At 41.3% G+C, this 22,535-nt stretch overlaps 2 protein-coding genes across 4 annotated transcripts in view; both read right to left on the bottom strand.

Annotated features, from left to right (window-relative positions):
- The window catches only part of znf704 (zinc finger protein 704), a 47,011-nt gene extending 31,091 nt beyond the window's left edge, over positions 1 to 15,920 (bottom strand). The window contains exons 1-2 of one of the 2 annotated variants that reach the window (XM_041053208.1): positions 15,041 to 15,920; positions 9,628 to 9,815 (exon numbers count right to left, since the gene is read on the bottom strand). In XM_041053208.1, coding sequence (XP_040909142.1) covers positions 9,628 to 9,815; positions 15,041 to 15,301 — 449 coding nt within the window. In that variant the 5' untranslated portion in view covers positions 15,302 to 15,920. The remainder of the gene's footprint in view (positions 1 to 9,627; positions 9,816 to 15,040) is intronic. The other variant, XM_041053209.1, reaches the window with a different exon arrangement.
- Positions 15,921 to 18,587: 2,667 nt separating this feature from the next.
- The window catches only part of pag1 (phosphoprotein membrane anchor with glycosphingolipid microdomains 1), a 45,461-nt gene continuing 41,513 nt past the window's right edge, over positions 18,588 to 22,535 (bottom strand). For both annotated transcript variants that reach the window (XM_041053645.1, XM_041053644.1), the window contains 2 exons: positions 20,508 to 20,567; positions 18,588 to 20,177 (listed from right to left, as the gene is read on the bottom strand). In XM_041053645.1, coding sequence (XP_040909579.1) covers positions 19,815 to 20,177; positions 20,508 to 20,567 — 423 coding nt within the window. In that variant the 3' untranslated portion in view covers positions 18,588 to 19,814. The remainder of the gene's footprint in view (positions 20,178 to 20,507; positions 20,568 to 22,535) is intronic.

Raw genomic sequence — 22,535 nt, 5'->3', positions numbered from 1 at the left:
GCAGCTTTAGATCTTCTTGGAGACACCAAAGACCACGGAGGCCCCTTATTGGATTATGAAGTAAAAGGATATTCTACTGTTGTCCTATTCGGGAACAATTTATGTAGATCGACCCCAGCAGATGGCTCTCAGATGTCAGACTAACAAATGGCTAACTTTCAATTAATTTTAGCACTCCCTTCTCACAACATAAGGTCTCTTTGTCAAGGAGGACATCTGTGGGATAGTTTTGACGAAATGTCTGGCTTATTTAACTGTGTACTGGATTCAACAATGTTGAGCAGAATTCAGTGGATGCCAACTGTTGAGATGCTGCATGTCAAATGGCTTTAATACTTTTTGTAGCCGAGATGTTATTTCTGTCATTAAAGATGAATCTACCGAAGAAAACTACAAGTAAATAAAGCAGACCTGCCCTAAAAGCTCCTATGATGCCTGCTGCACAATCACCACTTTAAGTTTGTATAATTGCTGCATGTGTTAAAGATCTTTTTGCTGTCTTGGAGGTGAAATTACATGCCGCCACGCTAAACACATTAGAGCTTCTCCCGTGGTGTAAATATCTTCTATACATCTGTTAGTCCAGAAGGTGGGTCCATGCTACATCTGGAAATTAACACTAGTGTAGGCGTCATGGTTTTGATTCATTACTTGAGTTAGGATCATATGAAGGCACAGCATAGTTTTCAAATTAGTTACACCACTTCAATATTTAGTGGTTGTGACTGTGTGAATGTACAGGAATATGCTCTATTAGACTGCCTTAAAACATTTTACAGCCTGACTAGGATCCTACAGCAAATTACTTTCACTTGTTTGGTTTTAACATGTTCTTTTGACAACACTGAAGGGCACTTTGGGGATTGAAGGTCAGTTCTCTATCAGGATAGTGTTACGTCTTGTCCTTCCAAACTGCTAATTGACAGGTAATTGGTGTCCTATCATTGTCAATGACTCGCCTGTGACCTCACTAGTTCAGACACTATTGACGGTATTGACGGATTGTGGTGGTCAAAACACTGCGTGAGGGACATGAAGGACATGTGGGAAGATGTGAGATTTATCTGAGTGGCTGCACAACTCAACATTTATTAGGAAAGGAGAGACACCTGTGTTCTGACCTGATATGACTCAGAGAAGGGCCAGACAGTGAAAGAGCGAGATGGCACTGGTGAATTTTATGGCAGAGCTGATATATTAATCGTATGAAATCACTGCTTCCATGTGTGTTATAGTGAGAGTAAATGCACATGCACACGCAAGTACTCTTATAAACAGATGCACTGAACCGTACTAAACAAGCCATACTAAACTGTTTGGCAGTCACAGTGCTTCGCAGCATTTTTCCACATTTGATTCCAAGTCCAGAAGATAGACTCTCATCTGGGGGACCGATGGGAGGAATCATATTGTTCCCATTTAAAATGTGTATTTATGAGACTGAGGCACACAAAAACTGTTTTCAATATCACTCCCGTGTTAATAAACTGGGCATCTCAATCGATTAAACAAACATTTAAGAAACCCCCAAGTTAAAAATATGTGGCGAGCTGCTGATATGTTCTGCTGTTGGACGGGCCTGTCTTTGAATTTAATTTTAACTTATCACCTTGGATTATGACACAGAATAATTAATGTTCTCATGCAAACTGTCATGAACAAAGAAAGGAAGTCATTATAACGTGGTCTTTAAAGCAGACAGCTCTGACAATCTGAAAAGCTGACGTGGTATCAAATGATGTCTAGTGCACGTGCACCAAAAGACACAAATTTCACACACGCGTGCACGTCACACGAGGGCACCTCCACTCTACCTTCGCTCACCCCTCTGTCACGCCGCGCCCACTCTGCTAAACTGCAATAAAATTGATGAGCGACATTCAAATTAAAACGGGGCTACAATTATGACACCCTCATGCCGTGCTCTTAATTAGTACATCTCCATTTTAATTAATAAAGCCTGTCAGCCTGACAGATATCAATAATTCACAACAGACAGGTCAATGGAGCCTCAAAATTGATGGCCATAATTAGAAATAATGCGGGGAGGGGGTTCTTCTGCAGGGCCGGGTTTGTTTTTAATAGGTTACACTTGAGAAGCACGTCGCCTCCCCACTGTGTCACAACGTCTTTGCCCCAAACCAAAACTTTGCCTGGGTCAGTAGAGTAATATTAATACTAAATTATGGCAGGAGGTGCACAGTAATTCAAGTTGCAATCCCTAGACGGCACATTTTATATATGAGATTAGTTTTTCACATGCACTTTTGTTTATCTCCTTTATTTTTAGAGCATTTATTGTATTTATCACACAGAACAAAAACTAAAACTAACACCAAAGAAAAAAACAAGAACTAAAATTTTCTCCCTTGCTTGAACTGTCTTATATAAACACAAATGGCTAATTTGCTGCTGCTTTATGGGAAAACAAGTTAACTTGCTAATGCTAATGCCACAAGTATAGGTGCTATATGGTGGTGTACAGCTCCATCTCCCTAGTTAAACATACAACTCGTATGAAATGATTATTACACATTTTCTCATCATTTTACAAGCTGACATTAGCAGTGTGCTGATTTAACCACCATGTTTAGGTTACGTTTTCACTTTACACCGAATGTTCAATGGATAATACACTAATTTCTCCTCCTCATTAGTGCTTGTGTTTGGACATGATGTGTGACACTTGACACTGCTGTCAATTAGCAGCACCTCGTATATACCGTAGAAGATAACCATAATGCACGTCTGTCAATAGAATCAATTCAAGCTTTTTTTTTTTCCTGCTACAGCACTCTGTGCCATCAGTCCATTAAAGCTGGGGACTATGGATTAGTCTGAAGCAACAGAAGGCCCACAGAGTCTACTGTCACATAAACATCGGCTTTGAGGCCCAGCAGTATGCATTATAGATAGTAGGCAGGGAATGATTGAAGACAAAACTACCTTACAGATAAACTGACTGCAATGTAGGACAAATTAGCATATTAGTGACATTTTCTGTGAGGCTTTAGATTGATTCATCTGTTAATTCATGGCATTGGTGCTATCAGGCCAACACATTTAGTCACACTCCCTTGACAGCCCTAAGGGTGTTCAAATTTCTAAGAAGCTGCATTATGTTTATTTACGACATCAATAACTGCAAATAGATTTTTGCTGATGGCCTCAAAAAGAATGTTGCACATGATGAGTCAATTCCACTAATAGCGTTGGAGTAATCAGCATAGGTCTTCTAGAGCGTTGAATATGTTATTTAGATAAACTATAGACAGTGTGGATTTCATTTAAACTGCGTGTAGTCAATCTTCAGAGTGAAAAATGGTACAGATGTTATGATAATCTTTCTCTTCTCAATAACTGATGTTGTAATTAGCATACCAGATGTACACCAATGAACTTGCAAGTAGCTCTGAAGTCTTTTGCTGTTCAAGTGAATGTGAAACCTGGACTGAGATCACAACAACAACAACACACACAGACACATTGCCTACACATGCTTGCCACGGTCCAGTGCTTTGGCAAAAGATCACAGTGAATTTAGGCTGACCGTCTACTAATCCATGGTTAACCATTCCTCCGCTCACACTCTCTTGATATTCATCATGCTTAATTAAAGAGCCAATTTGCATATAAATTTAAACTTACAATTCCATTCCTGAGGCATCACAGGTGGTCGTTTTCTCAGGAGCCAGAACCTGTCCAATGAGCCAGAGTAGACCCACTCGATGTGGCTCTCACTAGTGTGCCGCGGATATTGACCGAAAGACAAGGAGAGTGTAAGGGCTTTGCCTTTGATTAGTCATGCAATAAATCTAAAGCTGAGTTAACAGCAGGGTGGGGTGGGTCCATGAATACTCACCTGTATCTGAGACTAGACTTTTAGTACAATCAGCTGAGGTGGTTTTCAAGTCTTGAACTAAGCAAACTCCAGTGACTCCTGTTCACCAGAGCAAGCCAATTTAAACTACTTTCTACAAGGCATTTGTCACTGGTTCATGATTGTGGAGACAGAATGAGCCAATAAACACTGATATGATATTTAAGTAATCCGCATAGGCCTTTGTTTAATAAGATGTGCTCCCTCAAGAAAATTACTCATACTAGAAAATCTCAATGACAACCTAAGGCACACAAGGTGCTTTTGTCTCAGCTGGTTTTCACATCTCCTGTGCATTTATTCTTCTCCAGAAGAGAGACAATCTCATTTTGTCCTATTAAACTGAGTTATATTATGCAGAGACACTAAAGATGGAAAGTGGGAGGGTAGGGAATGGATCTGATATTACAGGGGTGCACATGATAGTTAATGTGTAACCCTGACGCAAATGAGATCACATCACTCTAATTTTAGAATGTTTGCACTGGTTAACTGATACTCTCACAACTGATTTCAAGGCTCTGAAGCTCCCTTTCGAAACAAGAATGCACCAGGTAATAAGATATTATCACAGACCTTTTAACCCACATGAGCAAGACCAAGGACCTAGGCTTGGTCCCCACTGGCTTGACTAAAGCCAGGATTAAAAACAACATAAGGCTTTTCCCATAAGAGCTTCTACACAATGAAAATAGCTGTTTTGATGAGCTCATGCTGGCTGAATGTGTACATTTATTTAAATCCCTTCTTATGGCCTATGCTAAGACCTGTCCTTGCTAGTTTTCATTCTTGCTCTTGACTTTATTTACTACTCTTCAAAATACCTTGTATGATTGTTTTTAATAAATCTGTACAGTATCTGATCAATATTCAGGTTTTACACACTATACCACACAGTACTGGATGGACTCATAACTACCGTGTAAAAATTAAAAATTTGTTTTTAAACCAACTATTTGCCATTTTGCCTCTAGCAATGCAGCAAAACAAATGTCCCTCAGAAAACACTGCCTGCTAAAGTTGTCAGTATGGCAAATCCCATCATGTTTGGAATTCTGAGAGCCATTATTGTGGCTCACAAACAAGAACCCTCTATTACGTATGTTGGGCAACAGCCTTTTTCTATAAATACAAACACATTTCTGTTTGATATTTTTAGCTGTGTGTAGTTAGGCCAATCTGATAAACTTTAACAGAATACTTAACACACTTGGTTTGGTCAAGTAAATTGTTGCGGGAAAAAACCTCAGTGTTCAATCAGATAACAGTACATTGAGGCTGGGAGAGCGAGGCAGTGAATGAGAGGGAGAAAGACAGAGAGAGACCGAGAGATCATGAGAGCTGTCTTTTCAGATGGTAATCACATGGTTTCTGAACTTCACTGGCATCCAAACGAGGAAAACTGTTTTCTTTGGCAAATGCTGAGCATCTTTCTAACTCACTCTCATGAACACGCCCCACCCTCCCCTCCTTTCTCTTATTTCGAAACGCAAACGCCCTCCTTCGCCACAAACACAAACACATTGTGCAAAAGGAGTAAGAGCAGTAACAGTGTTCCAAAAAGGTAAGAATGACCAGAAAAGCAAACAACACCACTAGCAGAGGGAATACAGGCAGATTACAGAGCCATGCCACTTTATCAAAAGACAAACAATGATTTGACTGTCTCTTTGGTCTTCTTTTCACTCTTTAGCCCCGTTCCATGTCTGAGTTGGCTGATGCACTAGGCTAAGAGTGTGGAACACATGGCTTGCTCGGCAATTTGTCAGTGTGTTTGCAGATCTGCAAATACAATGATCAACAATAAAAAATTATCAACAAGAACAGTAACAGTTTTGTTTTGGCATCTAATTGGGTCTTGAAGTTTGGCCCACTCAGCCCCACCAGCTTCCTTGCTTTAATTTATAGCTACATGAAATGGTGATCAGTTACAGTAAATCAAACTGAATGCGGTCATTGTGTTGGGCTTGGATATAAAAGAAAGGAAAAAAAATCATAACATCATGGAGGGCCGGCAAGGGGTCCAGTTATTTTCAGAAACGTGAGCAAACTTGGTTCACACTAGAAAGGGGGGCCTGACTGTTGGCAGTCTGAGGAGGAGAGGATCTGAACGTCCGGATCTGTTGTTTTTGGGTTTTGCAATAATAAGCAGAGCACTCTCTTGAATTCCCCTTCAACTAAGGTTATACTTCACTTCCCCTGCTAGCAATTAGTCTCCAGAATGCTATTTGTCAAAAGCCAAGCCATTCGTTTCCACTGGTCTGCCCCCGCCAGCTCTTGTTACAATTGACTGTTTCCTGCATAGAGAAAACATAAGCCCTTGGAGGAAGGAGCAGGCCCAGCAGCTGGCTAAGACCACCGTCTGACAATGTGTAGAGATGTCTGAGCATCCAGTAAGGAGAGAATCAGAGAGTAAGTATGGCACAAATCAGAAATCTGCCACAGAGAGCAATTCCTGCCTCTGTATCTTGACACACAGCACATTTAAAAAGGTTTCATAAAGGAAAACATTTCTTTTGGACATTTGAGGGTCAGGGCAACGCAGAAAAATAGGTCAACCATCGAATGACACCTATTGATTTTTGGCGCAGATCTGACGAAATGCGGGTGAAGTAAATGTGTTGTAAACAAATACGATGAAGGACGCTGCTCAATAAAGTAATAAGAACTAGACCGGCTGAAAGACTCATGAAATGTAGCTACACAAACCCCCCGAGGTCTAACATCTATACAGCACACCGTCATTTTTCCTCTATTTTCCCAATGATTGCAGATGAGGCATTGGGGTACTTCAGTGACTCCCAGTGAGGTAGGAAACCTATTGTATCTGGGTTACAAGGGACCTGGAGAGCCATCAAACAGCCAGACATTTTCTTGGTAAATCACCAGCAGAGAGGGAACTTTTCAGAGTGCAATTAACAACCTCAAGGTCAGACTTCTCTGGAGAGTTAGCTCTGAAAAAAAAATCCTCAGGCATTCTTTCCCTCCTCTCTCTTTTGCTGTTATCTTCACTGCTACACACTCTTACACATGCTCTCTCCATCTCCTTTACCCTTCTGTCCTTCTCTACACACACACGCACATTTCCTTCACTCTTTGTTACTCCCTTGTTCCCTTTCAACCATCCCTCCAAGCCTCCTGCCCCCCCCCCCCCCCCCCCCCCCCCTTGTCTCCATTACAGATAAACGTTGCTTTGTGGTCGGTGGTGACACCATTTCTTCCCCGGTGCCAGAGCAGGGCTGAAAATCGGTCACAGGTGTGCAGAGGATGAGAGCCATGGATCTTAATCTTAAGGCAATAATGGTGCTGTGCACTGAAGAGGTCACTATAGGGATATCTGAGAAAAGAGCTCTGGCTCCTACCTGCTCCTACGATGTGGCAAGAATGAACTTTTCATGTTCTTGATTGAGCAAGCGCACTTTATAATTCAGGCTGAAATGGATTTTTTTTTTTTTTTTTGCAGTGGGTTTGATTTAGCACTTGACAAGCACAATAGATCTTTATATTATGAGTACCACACTTTGAAGTGCTATACACAAAATAATTAGATGTCAAGTCTATGCTGTTGGCTAAAAATTGGGACTTTTCATTAACACATAAAACACGCCTGTGACATTAAGAAGGGATGAACTGGTTGAACTTTAACTATGAGGATATTTCAAAGTAGGAAACATGTAAGAAGGGAGTTAAACATGAATCCTCGCTTCTTCAGAAACCTGAGGAGACCCCAATTGTTAATCTCAGTTATAAAACTAAATTAAGGGGCAGACTTTCAGAAGCCATGTAGGAGGTCACACAAGAGACAAGAGGGACATATCATAGCCTAATGGTTAAGGTGCAAACCACATAACTGTAACATACAGGGATAGATTTCGGCCAGGGGATCTTTGTTGCAGGTCATACCCTTTTCCTTCCCTCTGTTTTGTTTGTCTTTCTGCACTGTAAATAGCAAATGAAGGCAAAATCTCATTAAAAAAATGGAACTGCTTTATATAAACACTTTGTAACATTTGCAGAAGTTACACACAGAGCACATACAACCACACACATCCAGGATGTCTTTGATTGTGAAAAGGGTATCCTGCCTACACATGGCCTTCACTTACCTGGCAGGGTATGACTAAATTCCTATGGTAAGGGAGGCAAAGACAGAGAAAGATAAAGCTCCCAATTAAAAACTTCAGATACACTGATAGCACCTCACCATAAATAAATTTAACCTTCGTCTTTGGTTATTTCTGCTTAGGGGAGAGTTATTGCTGACAATTCCTACACTTCTGATGCTTCAAAGATGCCAGGGCAGGCTAAATAAAAACGCAGAAAACCCTGGCAGATTCCTGTTGGAATTTTGGCTGAGGACACAGCTTGGGTGTGTTATTGAAATTTTGGAAGTGTGCGCCTATACTAATAACTGAAAAGATGTGAAGCTTTTTAAAGGTCACACTTTCTCTTAACCACTATACCAGGATTACTGGGTGTTCTGGGTAAATTCTGATTTATGAGACATTCCCCATGGCTTTCTTGTTCTTAGATAGTCTCATTAGGAGGATAAACAGGAACTTGGCCTATAAAGTGGTCGTCCCTGAGCTGAGGCAACAAGCTGAACTTGTGCAAGAGCAGTGAGATAATCAATAAGCCATTCCACAATAACCATATAAATATCAATATTATTGCAATCCCTATGCAAGGAGGTAATTATAGCGGGACAGGTGTAAAACTTCTGTCTAATCCATGTGATAGATTCAATTTAAAAAGAGATTTTTCATCTTAATGGGCAACACGGGAGGAACCAAATCAATGATTCATCAGCAAATAACTATTAAATTTAAAGCAGGGCTCAGGATGCAGTGATAAAGCTGCTCAGATGGGCGACTTTTACTATACTTTTCAGCAAGTTGCCATCGATTGGACTCCTCCAGCAGCAAGAGACAAGTAATGGGGAGTGATGTTCAATAATAGTGCAGTACTTTACAGGTTATTAGTGTTTCGCATTTAATAGTGAAAGAGTGTTGTTTCTTTATTAGATGGCACTTCACTGCTACGCACTCCTGCCTATTAAAGTTTAATTGCCCTATTGTGGACCACCTTCAGTTGTAGATTGTGCTGACCATCTTAAAATAATATTTGTCTGTGTGCATTTGAGTGTCAAGCAGGGAACACATACAGGAGGGTAACTGATGTGATTTACTTTGTTAGCTGACTCTCATGGCCTTGGGTCCATGTTACACCACTTCTACAATTTGGGAAACCACCAGAGGCATGTAATTTAACCATAACCATAATTGCGTTAGAAAGTTCAGGCAGCAACATGGGATTCATCCAAAAATGACATTTTGCACACAACCATTCAATCTTAGACAAACTAAACCTTGGCATAATAATACAGAATACATTCATTCCAACACAGAGATGTCATTGATGTGCAGTGTAACAGGGATGATGGCATATGATAAAATATAAATATATATATGTCTAAAGGAGTGAAAGTGGACCTCTGTCAAATGTTATTATATTCAGTAGGCTGCCAAAATGGCTTCAAAGATCACATGAAAAAATGGGATGTCAGCCCACATAAACTTAGTCCTATTTATGAGATGACACATCTATGTCATAAACCTTCAATGAACTCTGCATGTATGAACCCAAGCCAAACTCCCTCTAGGACAGGAATCAGACTCTCGCTGTCAAAGAACTGGCACACGCATGCATGCGCGCACACACACACACAAACACACACTCTGTCCTACCTGGCGTGAGGGACATCAATGCTGGAGGAGACCACTTTGCGTTTCTGCTCTAGCAGGGACACTGATCGGGTATCGGGGTCCCGGCCAACACGCTTGCTGTCCGTCGATCGCTGCTCCTCCGCCGTTTCTGGGCTGAGGGAGCCGCCCTCCACCTTTTGGCCCTCTGGAGCTCCATTAGTGGAGCTCTGCTGGAGAGTGATACAAAGAAGAGTAAGTAAATGCTCTTTTAAAGAAATACATACCCAAGTTAGTATTCATGATGAGCTACTTATCGAAAGTTCTGCAAAGTTCGGAAACAAAACTCTGCGAAGGCCTCGGGTGGTTCAATTCAATTCAATTCAATTCAATTTTATTTATATAGCGCCTTCCACAATCAAAATTGTCTCAAAGCGCTTTATGAATACTAAGAGATAGTGCTCATTTAAACTACAAATTAAAATATATAAATATGCAGAAATAAGTGCATGGAAACAACTACAAAACTAATTTAGTTTTTCAACACAGCATCAGTTGTGGGTGAAAGTCTGGGTCTGGGCTCTGGGATCTGGCTGTCGAAATCTTGTAACCCAAATTCTGAAGATTTTCATGTTTACATTTCAAATGACGGAGTACATGGTCCAATATGGTTTAAGAACAAATTCCATCCTCTTGCACTTAAAAAAAACATTTCCAAAACAGACTGGATGAACTCAAAAATGCACAGTGGTCAGTTATAAAACAAGCCTATTTTTCCCAGTTCCTGTAGAAATTTTAGCATTATGAGGTTTTCAAACTGACAACCACAAGACACTTCAGAATTCTACTAAAACTGCCTTTTCATGAACAGAAATAAATGACACTTCAGGCAAAACTGTGTATATCTGATATAAGGCCTTTCTTGATGGTGGCATTTTTTTAAAAGTTAAAAGATCCCAAATTTTAGAAAGTGATAAATGTATTCCTTTTACCAACTGTGTGAAGAATCATTTGTCCTCTTGTGGAGCTTCTGACCACCACTGTCACACCAGCGGCTTTCCGTTTTGCTGTGCATGTGGGTACTGCGATACACAGCGTGTTATACATACATGCCGCCAGTTTCGTGTTATTCCACTCATCAACAGTTTGTGGCAGTAACACACAAAGAAGCGTAGAAATGCGACAACAAAGGCAAACAAGCAGACACTGAAGTACTGAACATATTTAAAACTCCCCGTTGCAAACGGAAAGAAATTCAAGCAAAAACTCCGGCCGACCTTACTACTGTTATTACTTTTTTTGGCCACAGAAAATCTTCTAATAATACTCTTATATAACTTGGCACACTGCAGACTTGAAGTTTATGTGTTTTGCCACTTACCCATAACCATGAGCTAAATGTAAGCTACAGGATTTGGCTGAATCTTGTACAAATTACATTTTGACAACAACAAAACAAAATGAAGATCAAGGTGAAGTTGGTGAAACACCACCTAGTCTCTGTGTTTGAGAGTTTCAGGCATTCATGTAAACTTCTCTGTGAGACAGTCAATCCATAAAATACACACACACACACACACACAGTTTTGCTGCCCTGAAAACAACCTGCAAAACACACAATCTCCATATAGAAAGACTGCATTACAAAAGACAACATATTCTTGCACCGCACACACAAGACAAACTACTCACTGACACACAATCACAGAAGAAAATCATTTTTTCCATCACAATACTCTGAAAACACCTACCTGTAACAATGAAAAAAAAACACAGCTCAACATCATCTCTTCTCTTACACAACAGCAAAGAATGGCATGCTTCTGCACATGAATACCTGCATGCACCTACGCATACACCACACACACACACACACACGGGCACACACACACGGGCACACACACACATTTCTGTAGGTAACTGAAGCCATCAGACTCTTAGAAACACATTGAGAGAAGGCCAAAACACAGCCAGAGTGACACACACGGCTGCCCACGCCAACAGAGCGTTGACGAGTATGACATGCAAGCCAGTGTGTGCGTTTCTACATGTGAGTGTGTGTGATCTAGATCATTATCTCAAAGCACTGTAACACGATTAGGCTTGACTGTGTGTCTGAGTCAATAACTCATACATACATGCACACACACACACACAAACACCAAGAGAACAATTCACTTAGATTAATGAGGTAAAACAAAAAAAAAAAAAAAAAGAAAGAAAAGACGAGAAATGAGTATCGAGTATCGCTCATGGTAGAGGCTGGTTGCGCGAACGCTCTGAGAAAACACAGACTTGAGTAAAACAACAAGATGGATTACACCGGCTCGGGGAAGATTAGGTGTTGTGTGTATGACGAGTGTAGTCCTCGGATAAAACCAACGGCAATTCCTTGCTTTCACCAGGCTTATGAATGATGACATTTCACGCAGCCAGGAAATTGTGAAGCATACCAAATCGATTGTGAAATGTGAGTTGCATGTGTCAAAGCTGGTGTATATGCATGTGCGTGTGTGTGTGTATGTGTGTGTGTGCATGTGTGAACAGAACAAATAGCCCAAGTGACGCTGATATCCCCTCTTCTCTTTATCTCTCATTCTCCTTCTCTTTCCCACTCACAAACACACACAGAGAAACTCATTATCTACTTGCTTTGGGCAGCAGTTTGTCAAGCGTAAAGATTCTCCTACATTTATGGGTCAAAGGTCATAATAAAGAAAGGTGACACGGACCATAAATTGAATCCCATGGACCGAACGTCATAAAATCCCAGCACTGTGTCCTGTAGCTCATATGGTTCTTTGTCCCTGGGAAGTGTTTGTATTGGAGCATCTAGTGGGTATGATCAGAATTAGAGATATATCTAATCTAAATATAACATATGATTTAGTCTAGGGTTGCAATTTGAGAGTGACATTTTCAAATTGTGAGAGCTGCAGCTTTAAGTATTTCTTGGTTTGTGGCCAGCAAATTTCCTCACCTGTAGCTTACAGCCAGTTAATGGTGAATTAATGAATAACCCAAACTGACTGAAACTCATGCCATCGAGTCACTTTTATCTGAAAGTTACTGAGCAATGTCAAGCATGCTACTAAAGTAATATCTTTCTAAATATCAGCTAAACTAGTATATATATTTATATTAAAAACCTAGCTAATTCATGTGCAAGTTGACTTTTCTGAATGAAAACCTGTACACATGCCTGAATGCTGCCTTATACAAAATGATCACGACTGAATTGCAATACTCAAAATGTTTTAACCCTGTGTTTGTGCGTTCAGAGCACATATAACACATAGATGCACACATACACCTCCATTACCCTAAAAGATTACTCATACATCAGCAGCATCCAGACTTGACCCTGTGGTCACTGTGCTTCACGCTGATGCTTCTCAGCCAGCCAATAAGGACAGCCGACGCCAGCCTGCCTGGGATCACCGCTTCAGAACAAAGAGTCACTCAGCTCCTGTCAACAAGCTTGCTTCATTGACTCCCACGTTTGGTGTACGATCAACAGAAACAACGGCGAGTACAACAAAAGTGCCAGCAAAACAAAAACAAGCAATGCCTCTTTGTTAGCAGCGAGAAATCTGTGTAACGTTGCTCACGCAACACACACTTGAATAAATCAACAAGTCAACAAGTGGCATCCTGATACCCCCCCCCCCACCACCACCGCAGAATAGGGGGCATTCGTTTGCCATACCGGGCAATGAGCCAAGCATCCAGCTTCTTTGGAGCATGCCACCCGTTGCCAACCTGGGGGTGTCTGCTTTGTTGGCTGTACAGCTGCAACTCAAAAGGCGCACCCTCATAAACAACCCCCACTCCTAAATTTAAAGTAGTCTGCCTTCAATCATTAAACATACAATCGTACATGTGGCAGAAAGCACATCCATGCTATTACACACTCATCCACACAAAAAGCAACACAGATGCACATGTGAACCCCTACGTGTGCACACACACACATAGCAGACCCCTCCTCCTCATTTTATGGCTTGTTTTCGACCTCAGCAGGAATTGAGTCGTGCTGAAAGAGACTTGACCATTGTGCTGACAGGACTACGCTCTCAGCTTCAGCTGCACTACTCCAGCCTGCACCACTGACTGTAACAGTATTGTGCAACAGCTTTTGTGAGTGTAGCACCGCACACACAAAATATGCAAATGCAAAACAAGAGAACCAAAGTTTACAAAGCATTCCCCATCACTCAAAGCTCTTACAAATCTCCATGCGGAGCTCCTGCATTCCTCTTCGTTAGGATCTGACATGTCTGTGTAAAGTTTTAAATAAAAGTTTACAAAGTCGAAATGAGTTGCTGCTGTATCTGTAAAGTCACACCTACCCTCTATCTCATATTTACATAAAGGAAATGTGAGCAGTCCCGCATGTGTGGTAACAACCAGTGGCCAAACATTTCCTTTTTGGTTATGAAAATAAGACTTCAGATTACAGCTTGCAAGTTACTTATTCATTAACATATCAAAGTACAACACACACGATTGCAAAGAGGCACAAAACCACACCAATCAAAATAAATCAAATCAGTCCGTAAACAAGCCGTTATTCAGTCACATGCATTCCTCAGTCACTCCCTCACTATAAAAAGGACAGAACACACACACACACACTTCCCTTATGCCAGAAACTGTGTTTTCATCCAAAGGCTGGAGTGGCTTCTCGTCTTCGCACAGTCTTAATCTGAAGCCACGTGACACCAAAAGCATATAAGGTGGATATGAAGGCAATTAGGTCAGTGCTAATTAGGCCCACATCACGATTACAAATTTGGCCATCATCGAAACTTTCTATTCTGTCTCTGATGCCACTGCAAGCCCAGTCTAGATATTTTTGTTAAACAACGTGTTGTGCAGAATGATTTCACATAAAGCCATTTAATATTCAACTGAATTTTAAGCCGCCTCATCTATGAATGAAAATGTCCAAAACACGTTCTTTGAGTGCAAACCTGCAATTTAAGGCTGGACGCACAGCATTTTCCGTAATAAATGTGCTACATAAATCACAAAAGCCAATGTGCAAAAACCTCGGACCACATCTTTCCATCAGTCCAAAACGCTGCAGTCACAGCGTGTTTGTTTGCCTCGGCTTACCCACCCACTAGCCCACATAAACATTGCGCAGGCCCTATCAAGCCCTTTGTCCCATATAACTGATGTCACCAAATGTCATGACAGCCCGTTATTTGATGCAATATGCGACCAAATCGGTGTTACGGCTATTCTGATCAACGCTGTTTTGTCCCAGCTGCTTAAATTCGCCGTCAGCGGCGGCGGCAGCTGCGGCGGTGGCACCGTTAAATCCTCTCCATGCAGGAAGCAGTTAACCGCTGCAAAACACCGCACAACAAAAACAGTGAAGCGCTGCCTGCCGGCCGGGGCGCTTTACACACACATACACATACACACACACACACACACATACACACACCTTCAAGCTGGACTTGAGCGGTCCTTTGGCTGCAGTGTGGTTGAATCCCGCGGCTATCTCCTCTTCGGAGAACTCCTTGAGGCTCCCGTCTTGCATGAGCACGGTGTAGACGCTGCGCCGGGCTCCTGCGGCCGAGACGTCTCTGTTTTCCTGCTTGACAGCCTGGACCACTCCTGTCACCGGGGCACCGTCCCCGGTCGGACTCGGCGCATAAACGCGGCTGCCGAGGATCGACCGCTTCACCAAACGCCTCGTATGCATGTCTAAAAGTGTCTCACTGAACTCAGAGCCGGCGAAGCGGTGAATTTAAATCATTAAACGTCGAATTATAACCGGTAAACAACGTCGAGAAAAACACAAAACCGCAGCGGGTAGACTACGCGCTCCAACAGCCCTGACAAAATGTTAGAAAGCGGCAACATACTCGGAGGGCGAAAACTCCCAACAGCGTCCTAAATACACCGCATTCAAAAGCACCGAAAACTGAAGAACTTTGGATTAGCGCCCGACGAAAAGCCTACAGCATGAAAACGATTCATTCGCCGCTAAACAACCTCCACATCCAACCGGCTACCTATCTTCCTCCGTTCGACCTGTTTGTTTTCCCCACTGCTCCCTGCGAGCTGAGGAGGCGGCGGGAAAACATGGGCTAACCGCCACGTTCGGGAACCGAAATGACATTTGTACACGATTTAACAAAATGGCGGCTTTTTCGTGGCAAAAACGACTCGGACACAGAAGAATGAAAGCACATACGTCGCGTAATTTCACTTCACTCGACCCTGCACATCGCCATCCCACTGTAGTTGTTGAAAACGGTTAAAAATACGACCGTTAGGTGACTCCGGCTCCGGCTACTGCAACGTCCAGTCCGTGCGCAGCTCCGACCGAGCACAGCCTCTACCGGCGGAATGCTGCCTGTAAACATGTGCGGTCCGGCGGCCTAGGCGGGCTGTAATTGGTCGACGAAGCACACGCCTCCACAAGCCCCCACCGCTCCCCCTTCTCCTCCGACTGAAGGTAATGTAAGCCGGGAGGATGCTCCATTCAAAACAATGACGCAAGGATGGAGAGGAAACGAGAAGGGAGGGGGTATGGCAGAAGGGAAGAAAGGGAAAAAGGGGAATTTAGGCTACGGAAAGGAAAACTTCTACCAGACAGAGAGGCTTTATACAAACTAGTTGTTACAGGCATGTAGCCTACTTTTCAGGTGCCTGTGAGCTTGCATATTACTATGATCTGGTATTAAAATGAAAGCAATGGACTTCAGTTGGTTGTTTTTGTGAATGTAAACACAACAGGTTATTTATTTGTTATGGGGTTTTCATTAGTTTTCATGCGGTTTTATTCTATGAAAGGCACTGGGGTCAACAAGCTCTAACATCAACCCTGCCCATCATGTATCTGCCCAGGCAGGAGTCAACCAAATCTAAGCCATCACCATCAGATAATTTAGACAAACAATGCTAGAAAGGGGCATCTTGTGCAAATGCTAAATATACATATTATGCAAATGTATGACATGAGCCCTGGTCAGCCTGACCAGAAATGCAGTGATATGTTTATTTAATGTCACAGTGAACTCTATAAGGATAACCAGGCAGTCATATGGTTCCTTATTTTATGTTTTTCTTTACAACACTGCACATAACAGCACTCACAAGTGGCAAAGCTACATCCTGTACTAAATAAGAAACCTAAAGTGTGATCACACACTGTGACACAAGAAGTTGCTCTCTGACACAAAAAAGAAATTTTGATAAGTGTGTCCCTCTGGATTCAAAAGTTCGCTGCACTTCGATAAATCAAGTTTACCAGAAGACTAATTCATTCATCGTGATTATCAGCCAGTGTGGCAGAGCGAATATACCAAAGAAGGTTATCACAGTAACAAATGGCCTAATTAATGTCAAACGTAATGCTTTAAGAAAATAATATCCAGCTTACAATCTTTCTACATGACAGCACCCCTGTGAATAAAAAGACACAATGACACAATTTATTATATATATATATTTTAATAGTACAATTCATGTCATAAAATATTTACATGCAGAGAATGGAAACCGGACAGAGTGGAGTAACAGATGTGGCCATAACTGCCAAAACAGGCTTTGCCCTGTGATCAAAGGCGGGTGTCACCATAGAGTTGTCTGCTGGTTGTAAGAGGGGAACAAATGGTCTCATTACCGGAGTAGTGAAGCTGAAGGAGAGGCAACAAAGGAGCATCTACGAACCCCATTCCCTCAGGGAATGGGGTGTTGCGTGTTTATATAACCAAGATAGACAGCTAGCAAGCATTCGTGATTTTTAGGTAAGTATTTATTAACCATGTGTGTGTTGTCCTGATTAGATTTGGCACTAAAACATCCCCTTTGGCAGATCATTTCCTAAGAGGTCATTTATAGTGTTCTAGGACCACCATTATATCTAAATAATGGCACCATCCTGATACACAAACACGTCACATGGTAGGAACAATTTACTCAAAGGGTCATGTACTTTTTTTTGGTAAACTGGTAATTACCATTTTTGCAGAAATGAACATGTTTTTGAGGGTTTCACTTACTCGCCTTTGTTCAAAAGCTGACTGGGAGTGGAATTGCATTTACAATATTCTCTCACTATAGCTTTGCTGGGAGATGTAACAGCATTTCAAATGTCTGATATCATTTATGAATCTAACACCAGTCAGCGAGGGCTGCCTCTGTTTGTCTGAACCACCAACAAGCTCCTGCATGTCTAATGAAACATGAACTAAGACTGGAGATACTGTAATGCTGTAATATTTTGATGTGGGTGGAAGCAGATGACACCAATTGTTCTGCAAAAGTGGGGAGACACTGCAGCAGTGAGAGATATATTTACAGCAAAAAAACATTGGCCCTGTTAATTTGCAAATGAACGTCAAACAACAGAATTTAGACAACAATTCAGTTTCTTTTTTAAATAAAAGTACCACACTGTTTCCTAAAATGCACGTACCCAAAACATTGTACCATATTTCTGACGTGAGGTTACTAATTCTCAGAACCCAAAAGCAATTTGATAATTCTGAGTTACATTACAAGGTAAAAAGCCATTGGACAACAGGGTTTCAGTTTTCCTTAAAACAAGTCAGACATATAATCAGTGCTCTTAACAGACTCGAAAATGATATCACTCTGAACATTGTACAAATAAGTAAGTTTACATAAAACTTCCAGCGAGTAACAGTTAAAATAGTGCTCTAACTACTGTATATACAAGCCTTGGTTGGCATGTCGTCAGTACAAGCTACAAACAGACACATATGTTTTTTTTCAGGATGCTACAAGTAAGTCAAAAAGCATTAGATATTCAAATTGTGCAGAGATGTAACTGATGTGTAATGCTGCTTTTGATATATAAACGCAGTACCATAATATTAAACCTTGTGCTTTAAAATAATCCAGGGTGCCAACTGAAGACTGTATACTGTACCAAGAGTAGGCTCAAAAATCACGACAACCAAAAAATAACATTTGATCAGCAACATTTGCATTAATAATAAAAGTTTGTTGTGTCATTTTATCACATTACAAGTCTTTTGAATTTGTTTCACCCCCTGTGCAAAATGACAAAAAATAAAATATGGTCTCATTTTGTGTCTTTTTCTACAATGAATTTTCAAAAAATTCAGGGGAAAGCGTACCTTTACAACTGCCATTGTCTCACAACTCACTTTCATTTAGTATCTCATAAAAATGCTTGAAACTTCTATAAAACCCTTTTTACTTTTCGCTCACAGACATACTTTGTAACATTTCACAATTACACAACAATATGCATTTTCAAATAAATACGAATTTCATTAAAAAATGATGACATGGACCGTAAAATGTCTAAAAAAATCCAATAAAAATGTACTGTGAAGGCGCAAACTCTAACATGCTGCACCCACACCTTTGCAGTGAGCAGTCTCAACATAAGAAAATGTATGTAGCAGTCAGAGAGTCATCATTTATAGTTGATGGCATAATCTATCAAATGCAATGTCTGTCTTGAGTATTTGGTCACAGATAAGACTGGTTTTTGCTTTCCATGGCAAGATTCCATTCAAATTCCATTTCAAGCAGAGAATGCACAGTGGAGGTGCGACCGACCTGACAAGGAATAACCTAGAAATACACCATGACAACTCAGTAAAACATGACACTGAGTCACCTGGAGGAAGCTAGGAAGTTACCAGCAGCAGAAGATGGGGCGTACAAATAATGCTACCTTCATACAGTAAGTGCATGGATTTCATGAGTATATGGCACTGAATTCTTGGTATCTGTTTTTTTTTAATTTATGACAGGCACAGATAGTGTCCTCAGCTAACTCTTGAACTGCTGCATGTCTGTTGTGATAGAATATTTGATATTTATTTCACAATCAAGCGTCCATGATATGCACTGTCAGCAGAAATTAAAATGAGAAATTTAATGATGATCCAAAGTGCAATGATTAATGCCCAGAGACTGAGGTACTACCGTTCATTTATTAGTAGGCCTACCAGTACCGATGACATTGACCCTGGGTGATAAATTAAAAGTTCAGATATGACAAACCGTACCCAAGCCGAAAAGAAGACACTCATGCATTGATGATGGATGCGGTGTGGTGAGCCATTTTCTGCTGTTCACCCCAAGTCATGCACCAAAAGCATGCTTGGTGGCAGGTTCAAAGCACTGCAGTGATGGTCTGTAAGATGTGTCAGATAGGAAGCTCCTCCCAGAACGCCACGAATGAAGATGGCGATGGGAAATCCTCAGAGGCGGGACGTTTCCCGGCTCAGACCCAGCTCTCCGACGCTCTCGTAATCAGGCTCTGCTTTGGCAGTGTCTGATCCCTCTGCTCCCAGCCCAGCCCTGTGGTCATCATCTGAGCTACTAGTCTTTGGGATGCGGATGGTTTCATAGCCAGGATCTGTGCTGTCCAAGTTGGGGTCTTCCCCCGGCTGGGGCTCGTTGGGCTGGGTGTAGATATCTCGGACGGTGGCGTAGAGGTCACTGGAGGAAGAGGCCGGGACCAGACCTTTGATCTCTGCGATGCTGCTGTAGTCGTGCTCTTTGTCTTCCTCATTTACAGCATCGTCACAGTTTGTTTTGTTGACTGTGGAGTACACGGCGGACTGAAGGACACAGAAGAGACATATTGTTCATGTGATTTGCCCTTGTTCTAATACTTTTAGGTAGCAAAATCGTGGTGAACATAAACTACATTTGTTGAGATAACAGGAATGAGAACACAAAATCAGTCACATTCATATCAAAAAATCCCTGCTAGGTTTTTCCCTCAAACTGTACTGACTGATGTTCTATGACTATTTTACCAGTTTCCACTTTTTTTTTTTCCTTTTTTATCTTAGTAGTTGGAGCATTGGCATTCACAGTGTAAAGTGCTGCCGTCTCAGGACTGGAAAAGGCAGTTTGGGGAATAAGGGAGTTTAACACACACTTACCTCATTGTCTGACAGAATGTGGTTGTCGAACCCTGGTGAAGGAGACAGAGGGGAGTGTAACTGGAGGAGAAAAGAACAAAAAGATAGATTCAGATATGGCAGCTTGTGCATGAAAAGACTGAGTGCAGAATCAGATATTTAAAACACTCCCCAGTTTGCAAAGTGGGTGCTTACTTCAGTCAAAATTGGCTGTTAGGAACATTTGAAGGGCTGTCACACATTTTTATTTTTAAGAATTTGATGACATCTTCCTAATGTAAAAATTGTGAAAAAGTGCCAATCCATAGAGTTCAAACAGTTTCTGTTATAATCAAAAGCAGCAGGCTGTAGTACAGAAACAGAAACTTTGAGGTAGCGCAATTAAGGTATGGCTGCAGTTCTTATTGATCTGCATTACTAAAACATGCTGGCAAACTATTGACCAGTTCTCAAAAAATAAACACCAGTGGAAAACCTCTGTGAATGTCTTAAGAGAGTGCTTGGTAGCCAATCAATAAAGCGAACTTCTAAACTATTCCCAGCACTGGGAGAAAAACAAGCTCTGCATTTGCCATTTCTGCTGTGATACATATGAAGCTAATGTTGTTTATAACCACTCATTCATTAAGAAAATTATTGAGTGAAAGTCAATAGGCAGTGACAGAGAGTGTGATGTTTTTGTGCACAGCCTCTGTCCACTTTGCCTTATGATCGATGAGGGAGCCATTAATCAACAAAACACATCTGACAGCAGCGCCAAACACCTCAGGAGTCTAACAAGAACCTCAATATCCCTGCCAGCGCTGACTAAATAGTTCATATTATTTTTAAAATTTTATGCACATCTCTGAGAAGAAAACATTGTTTTTTTCTGTTCTTTTCTGACTTGATACAAGGAATGAATTCAGATTTACGAAGTCCTTGGTTAGAGGTACCAAGGTTAATGCTAATGCATTTGAAAAAAGAGAAAGCTGTTCACTTGTTGAGCCATAGTACTTGGTGCCTGCCAAGGGCACATCTGCACAAAAGCCACACTCTAATGTACTGAATGAAAAACTACACACAGAGATCATACATCAAACCGTCCGCCCCGGCTGCGTGTCGTAGTATCTTCATGCAGATACATGTTTCTCTGGCGTTTCCTCAAAGAGTGTAAATCAGTGTGATTACTTTATGGATAACACATGTTTGGAGACATGATTACTTTTATAGATCCGACACACGCTCTGTAATGCAGCAGATGCCTTTCTCATTTTGCTTTAATTAGCCGACCAATTAAGCAGAGCGACCTAAAAGGAGACTTCGTAGCAAGCATGGACGCAGGTGTCTTAACCCAGTCACTGCACTTCTGAGTGTGTCTCGCAACATTTGTTCATCTAATTTGCAGCCTCCTTATTCTTGGCTCAAGTGTCAGTGCAAATTAAAGAGGAATTTTCTTTTAGCCAGTCACATAGTCCACGATAAAGACAGTATTTAATCTAAGTTTTGTGCATATGATCGTTAAACTCTGGTCTTAAAAACTTTTCATTACTATTTACTGTACATCAAAATTGTATTAAGACCTATATCAGCAAGTGGACAGGGTCTTTGTTTTGTGCCAGCATGCACTGAGACATTACATCTGGGAGATAATATTCTGACGTCTTACAATAAGTCAGGATGTGTCTGCATGTATGTGTGTGAGAGAAGATTATGGGAATGTGTTTGTGTACGTACGAGATACAATGACATGCAGGGCATGCAAGTATGACAGTAAGCTGATTACAGTCGCCTCGGAAGATGGACAGCTCAGGTGTCAGTGTGTCAGTCGTGCTGACGTGCATGTTGACACACGCACACATAAATCAGTATTAATACCTCAACTCAGATTATCTGCGTTCTCTGTCTTGCACGTGGTCATTCTATAACTATATTTTAAAAAATCCAAACAAATGGTAGATATGCAAAATATATAAACCATATTGACATGGACTCAAAATAAACTATAACGCACACTTACATCATGTAACAATAGTGATTCCCTGTTCCGACAGGTAGCTCAACAGTGCT

Source organism: Toxotes jaculatrix, chromosome 13 (assembly GCF_017976425.1).
Source record: "Toxotes jaculatrix isolate fToxJac2 chromosome 13, fToxJac2.pri, whole genome shotgun sequence".
Taxonomy (NCBI): domain Eukaryota; kingdom Metazoa; phylum Chordata; class Actinopteri; family Toxotidae; genus Toxotes; species Toxotes jaculatrix.
The sequence above is the reverse complement of the archived record's forward strand: the minus strand, read 5'-3'. Positions and strand labels throughout refer to the sequence as shown.